Source organism: Aegilops tauschii, chromosome 3 (genome assembly GCF_002575655.3).
Source record: "Aegilops tauschii subsp. strangulata cultivar AL8/78 chromosome 3, Aet v6.0, whole genome shotgun sequence".
NCBI lineage: Eukaryota > Viridiplantae > Streptophyta > Magnoliopsida > Poales > Poaceae > Aegilops > Aegilops tauschii.
In genome coordinates this window covers 8550238-8556848 of record NC_053037.3, presented here as the reverse complement: position 1 = coordinate 8556848, position 6611 = coordinate 8550238, and the positions used below count along the sequence as shown (strand labels likewise).

Genomic DNA, 6611 nt, shown 5'->3' with positions numbered 1-6611 from the left:
GTGTCATCATCTCCCCCATGATTGTCATGCACGAGAGGAGGACAGATTGGATCCATGTCAACCTGAGGTGTGTTGGTCATTGGCTTCTCTCGTTTCCCAATATCTTTTATTGTTTCATCTTCAATGAACACCACATCTCGGCTTCTCACAATCTTCCTATTTACGGGATCCCACAACCTGTAGCCAAACTCTTCACTTGGTTTGCTGAGGTAGATGCACTGCTTTGTCTTGCTATCAAGCTTGGATCTCTTGTCCCTTGGAACATGTACAAATGCCCTGCAACCAAAGACCTTTAAGTGCTTGTATGATACCTCCTTCCCTGACCAAACTCTCTGAGGAATATCACCTTTCAACTCAGGGAGGTACTCCATGCGAGCAAGAGCATACATGCCCTTCTCACTCATATGCCCAAGCCTCTTGTGCCACAATTCAATCGAAGCGTCTTTTTCAGCAATGTTCAACACCTCATTGCACAACTTGGTTTTAGTCACATAGAGATTACCTTGCTTACTTCCTCGAGCCACAATCAAAAAGCCTTTGGTGAGCTTCCATTTTCCTTCACCAAAATAACTGGGATGTTTGATATCATCAAGCTTGCCAACTGACAACAAATTCAGCCTTATGTCGGGAACATGCCTCACATCATCGAGCACCAATCTGCAACCTGTGTTTGTTTCAATGCATATAGAGCCTTTGCCAACAATTGCTGACGAACCACTATTTCCCATCCTCACTTGGCCAGTAACACCACTAGTGTAAGATGTGAAATACTCGTTGTGTGATGTGATGTGGAAGGACACACCTGAATCCACAACCCAACTCATGGCATCATCACGAACAACACTATAGCAATCTTCATCTTCAATGACTAGATAGTCCTCGTCTGTTGCAGTCATGGTTGAACTGCTCTCAGCCTTTTGCTCGGTTTTCTTGTGAGTTTCCCCTCTGCAAGCTCTCTTTTGTACTTCCTGCACTCGCTCTTTATGTGTCCCGGATTGCCACAATGAAAGCAAGTAATATCTTTTCTCTGTTTTGACTTTGATCTCCCCCTGGATTCGCTTTTGCCTTGTTGAAATCTTGTATTGCTGAGTCCACAGTTCTCATTCTTCCCATGGGTTTCAGCCACATACACATCAGAAAAAGAGGCATCACCCTTTTCCTTCTTTCTGACTTCTTCATTCAGCATACTGTTCTTCACCATCTTCAAAGTCAGCTTCCCATCCGGAGCTGAGTTGCTAAGTGACACAACAAGTGTGTTCCAACTATCAGGCATGGAACTCAGAAGCAACAATGCTTGCACCTCATCCTCAAAGTTGATCTTCATGGATGAAAGTTGATTTATATGGCATTGAAAGACATTTAAGTGCTCAATCACACTTGTGCCATCTCGGTACTCAAGCTTTGCAAGTCTTTTGATCACCGAGGCCTTGTTCATTGATGTCTTCCTCTCATACATAGACTCCAACTTCTGCCACATCTCATATGCATTTGTGTCATTTGCAACATGGTGGAAAATATTGTGGTTCATGTACAACCGAATCATACCTACTGCCTTTCTGTGCACTCTCCATTCTTCTTCCGTGACACCTGTGGGTATCTTGTCTTTCATAATTGGCTCATACAAATCCACAATAAAGGATGTCTTCCATCATGGGCTTCCATAATGAGTAATTGGAAGAATCAAGTTTTATCATGCCACTTGTAGTAGCGCTTTCTTCCAAAGCCATTGTGAGCAGCACTTCCAGCAACAATCAAGCAACTGGGATTTGCAACCTTCTAAGCAACCAAGGCTCTAATACCACTCTGTTGGGAATTAGCACACAAATGCACTTGTGGTTAACTGAAAACTGCAGCGGAAACAAATAATCTCAGCACCACATCATGTACTAATTCAAGGATCGTTGCTTAGCACGAAAGGAAACATATGCAGCAGCATATATGGAGGCAGAAAATGTTACTCAGCAGGCAAGACACTCCTCAGCCTAGTGTCTTGTGGTAGGAGTAAGTTTCTGGACAGCACCAAGCATCAACAAAAGAGACACCAGATTTTTACGTGGAAAACCCCTCAACTTGAGGGGAAAAACCATGGGCCGAAGCCACCCAAATCCTCTTCCACTATTATCAAATGTGGGATACAACAAGTTCTTCTCTAGACAGCACTAGAGAATCTCATACATCAAGATTTCTGAATCTTGGATGAACACAACAAGATTTGGGGCTCAAGAACTAGGGATTGGAACAATCTCACCAAAGATGGTGGAACCGAAGCTTGAAGGAGGCAAGGTAGTGGATCTGGACCATCACAACCTTGAGGAGGAGCTCCCTTTGCTTCTTCCTTCAATCTTCCTCTTCTTCCCTTGCTCTCTTGGTTTTCTCTCTTCTTCTCTCTTGGAGGATGAACTGATTTTCGTCACACTTGATGGTGGCTGCTGGATGGAGGGTAAAGCATCCCCATCCACTCGTGTGCAAAGTCCAAAATGACCCTAGGTCATAACCCTAATGGGTAGTGGGCTTCTGCACCTCTTTGGGCTGCCTAAAAGGCCTCAAATGGTCATCTCCTCACAGCCCACATGAGGAGGATATTCCAGCAGAAAGAAAAACAGAGCTTTCAGTTCTGCACGTCTTGCATCGAATGCAAGAGCTTAGTGCAGTGTTTAGTTACTTTCATTGTAGTAATGTTAGTAGAGGAGCCAGTATTTGCTAAACACTGCTCTATTGCTCAGCCAGATTGCTTCTGGGTCATCCTTTCTATGTTTGTGTACTCAGCATGCATGGCTGTAAAATTTTTGTTTAAGTGATACAATGCTCTTGAGCAGAAAAAAGGGAGCATATTGTTGCCTGATTTTTTTTTCCGACATACATAAACCCGGACCCATTGTGTTTTCACAAGTGTTGTTACTTTTGAACAAGGAGAACAACGAATAAAGCGATCCTAAATGGCAAACATCCACACCTCCGCTTCGTATTCACTGTCCTCATTGAAACACAAATGAATACAAGGATTTACACCGCGAGACGAGCAATCAATCCTCTTTGAGGCAGCTCAGTCTCAACTACACTACATCTTACCTCAGCTAAACTACCTCTGATCTGAACTGCACTACCTATAATTGTTCCGCGATGGCCTGCAATGCAATGGACGGAATAGGCGTCGATGAAGAGCTGCCGGGCAGCTGCTCCTGCTTGGGTTTGCATCGGCAGGAGTCATTATGATGCTTGAGGGAGCCGGTGCCACAACTGGGACCACCTGTTAACTTCAACACCGTGTCGCAGTCGCAGTGGTTGCAAGCTGCGTACATAAGTTTAGGATTTTTGGTGTGTATCTTGGTGAAGTTTTGCCAATGTTTTGACGGTTGATTAGCCAAGAGCAGATGAACATCTAATGATGAAAGAAGGAAGCAATGTCAGCAATTATGTGCTTGTAACAGCTCTGTAAGGAAGAAAATGATCCATCTAAGTAAGAGCCTGTCGTTGCTCTGCACCAAGTACAACTTACCCATGTCCACATCGGGAATTGGATACTTTTTGGAATTGGACATCATTTGGTCCAATTCTTCCAGGCCGTCACGGGTAATGGGTTCGCGTGGATCCACTGCATGTCCTGATCGTGGTCCTGTAAATTGGCATGATGTTTTTTATTACAGTAATCTAGGCTCTGTTCGGCAATAGTCTGCTCCTTTGCCAAGGAGCGGAGCGGGGGGAGCGCCCATCTGGCCGCTCGCAAAAATTGCACTGAGTCCCGCTCCGCCCCGCAGCGGAGTTAGGAGCGGAGAGATTACGAACGGCCTTCTAGTGTTTACACAAGAAAGATGATACTAATTAAGACGGTCATTTACTTTTGCCATTCCGGTTCCGGGTGCCCTTGCCTTTTCCTTCCAGCGGGAAGACATGACATAAAGCCAGATCCTCCTATATGCATGCAGTTAAAAAGAAGAAGATAAGGAGAAGTTAAACATGTCTAATTGCAAAACAAAAACATGAAATTCCAAGGTAAACATGCTCCTTACATCCAGATCCAATCCATCACCATCGTCCCTAGTCGTAAGTAGGTTGTACCGTGTCATGCTAACAACCGCCTTGCTGCCATCCGCGGGTTTAAACTCCATCGTCGTCTTCGTCCCCACGAATCTAGGGGAGTTGGGGGAATTACCTTGGGAGGTGTTAGGGATGGAGACCAATTTTTTCGACGACCAAGTCCCGTGATCCGTCTTCCAGACATCATCCATGGCCTCCGAGCCATGGCGCACAAGGTAACGGGTGTGTTTGAATAATTTACTGATGTCCATGGCCTCCCACGCACGCTCCCACGCACGGCACTGCGCCCGCGCACCGTATTCTCTGAGACGAGATATCAACTCCTGGTCGGAACAGCTTCCTACAAGGTTGGATAAGGTGTCAGGGAGGGAGTAGATCTCAGCGGTGCTTGCCATCGAACCGTTGGGGATTGGATTGGATTCGGGATCTCTCCAAGCTCTTGTGCTATGTGGATCTAGTAGGATTTGAGGGGGAGAGGAAGGCGGGGATGCAGCTCTATTTCGCTTCGGGGATAGGCGAGCAGGAGGGCGAGGAGCCGTGCTGCTGCCGCTGGATCGACGGATTGACGAATCGGTTCTACTGTGCCAAGCTGGAAGCGGGGGATGTGTAGCTCTGGTTGGGTAGGTGGGGATAGGCCAGCCGCGAGCAGGAGGCCACTGGATCGACTGAAGGATGAATCGGCTCCGCTTTGCCAAGCGGCCAGGCGCAATATATAGACAGAGCCGGACGGAACGACGGTGCGGGTACCCGGCAATAGCCACGGAAGGTACCACTCTGGGTGAAAGCATTGCCAAGTGGGAGAGTGGGAGTGGCCAGAGGTCGGGGGTGCCCGGGCACCCGCTAGCACCACGCGGGCCGCACATTCACACAAGCGATCGTAACGCGGAAATCCAAGTCTTTTTTTTAGGGGCGGCAATCCAAGTCTTTGACGTGTATACACAAGTAGGGCAATGCCTCAAATCGGACATACAAAATATCCACGAACACGTCCACGGACACCGCTAGAAAGGCCGACCATCCGACTGTCTGCATCAACTGCTCGCCAAACCGAAATTGGACAAAAACGGACGGAATCCATGCAAACCGGATGATATGTGTCAAAATTTCGAAATTTTTACAACCAAAAGGATGGAATCTAACAAAGCTCAACTGAACCGGACAAAAACAAAACTAAACTAAGCGAGGTTACTAGACGATGACCTGACCTTGTATGCATGACCTCGTTGGCCGGTGGCACCTCCGTCGCCATCGGAGTCGTCGTCGTCATTGTGGTACTTTCAGCAGTGGAAGGGCGCAAACGGGCCGCGACAGCCCTGGTCAGCCACCGTCTGGTGCTTGCGGCGCAACCGATCGGTTGCCTCCACCGTCTGGCATAGGTGCTCGGCCGTGTCGTTTTGGCAGCGATGATTAGGCACAGGCAGAACGCTCGGACTCGGCCAGCCCTATTTCGAAGAGTTGGTTGATGGTTCGAGAATTTGTGACTTTTTATAAGGATTTTTTTACTTTGTTTTCATCAGGTTTTTGTTATTTCTTGGTTATTTCTAACGCTAGTCCTTCAAGGGAGAAGGAAACCCAATTTTCATTTGTTTGGCAGTAAAAATCATTTATAAAAGTAAACTAAGGAGAATTAGTGCAAATCAAGCCAAAAGGAGCAACTTTCATGTTAGGAGACTTTCCACTACGCGCAGGAACCGGATCCTCTAACAATACCCTAACTTTCCTTCTTTCTATCCATATGATTATGGCTAAAACGATTTAAATTAATTTGGAAATTGATGATCTATTGTGTACATTTATAGTAATTACATACAAACAAATTGATGGTGAAATAAATTTAAATTTAAATTATTTATATCTACAGTAAATACCAACAGTAAACAACCTACTAACGACCTACCACTAGTAGAAAACAGGGCTTAGGTCACAGGGCAGTTTTCACATTAGCCCCGGTTCAGTCACGAACCGGGACTAATGTGAGCATTCGTCCCGGTTCGTGCGGCCAGGGGCCTGCCGGGCCTCGTGGGGGCATTGGTCCCGGTTCGTCCGGACCCTTTGGTCCCGGTTGGTGGGACAAACCGGGACCAATGGGCCACGCTCCTGGCCCACCACCCTTTAGTCCCGGTTCATACCACAAACCGGGACTAAAGGGCTGGTCCTAGTTGCGGCCAGTGTTTAGTCCCACCTCGCCAACCGAAGGGCGCTCACACCAGTTTATAAGCCCGTCCCTCTATGCCTTGTTGAGCTTCTCTTAAAGTGAAAATAGATGCCCTTATACAGGGAATTTCACCTAAATTCACAGTAAATTGAAATTTACTGTGAATTTAGGTTTAATTTTCTGTATAAGCGCATCTATGTTCATTTTTTTATATTTATAAAATAAATAAACCTTAATAAAATAAATAAAACTAAATAAACCTTAATAAAATAAACTATAGTAACTACAATAAATAAACCTTAATAAATTAAGTAAAAATAGCAGCAGTAAAATAAATAAAAATAGCAGCAGTAAAATAAATAAAAATAAAATAATTAAAGTAAAATACATAAGTAATTAGAAATAAAATAAATAAGTTTTT

The 6611-nt window shown here is 45.5% G+C and overlaps 1 protein-coding gene across 1 annotated transcript; it reads right to left on the bottom strand.

The window, feature by feature from the left end:
* Positions 1-2922: 2922 nt before the first annotated feature.
* LOC109734759 (uncharacterized) lies at positions 2923-4734 on the bottom strand. The gene is made up of 4 exons (XM_020293945.3): positions 4008-4734; positions 3837-3909; positions 3497-3613; positions 2923-3379 (listed from the first exon to the last, which is right to left on the bottom strand). The coding sequence occupies exons 1-4, from the start codon at positions 4428-4430 to the stop codon at positions 3105-3107; spliced, it is 888 nt and encodes a 295-aa protein (XP_020149534.1). The 5' UTR covers positions 4431-4734; the 3' UTR covers positions 2923-3104.
* Between the last annotated feature and the right edge of the window lie 1877 nt (positions 4735-6611).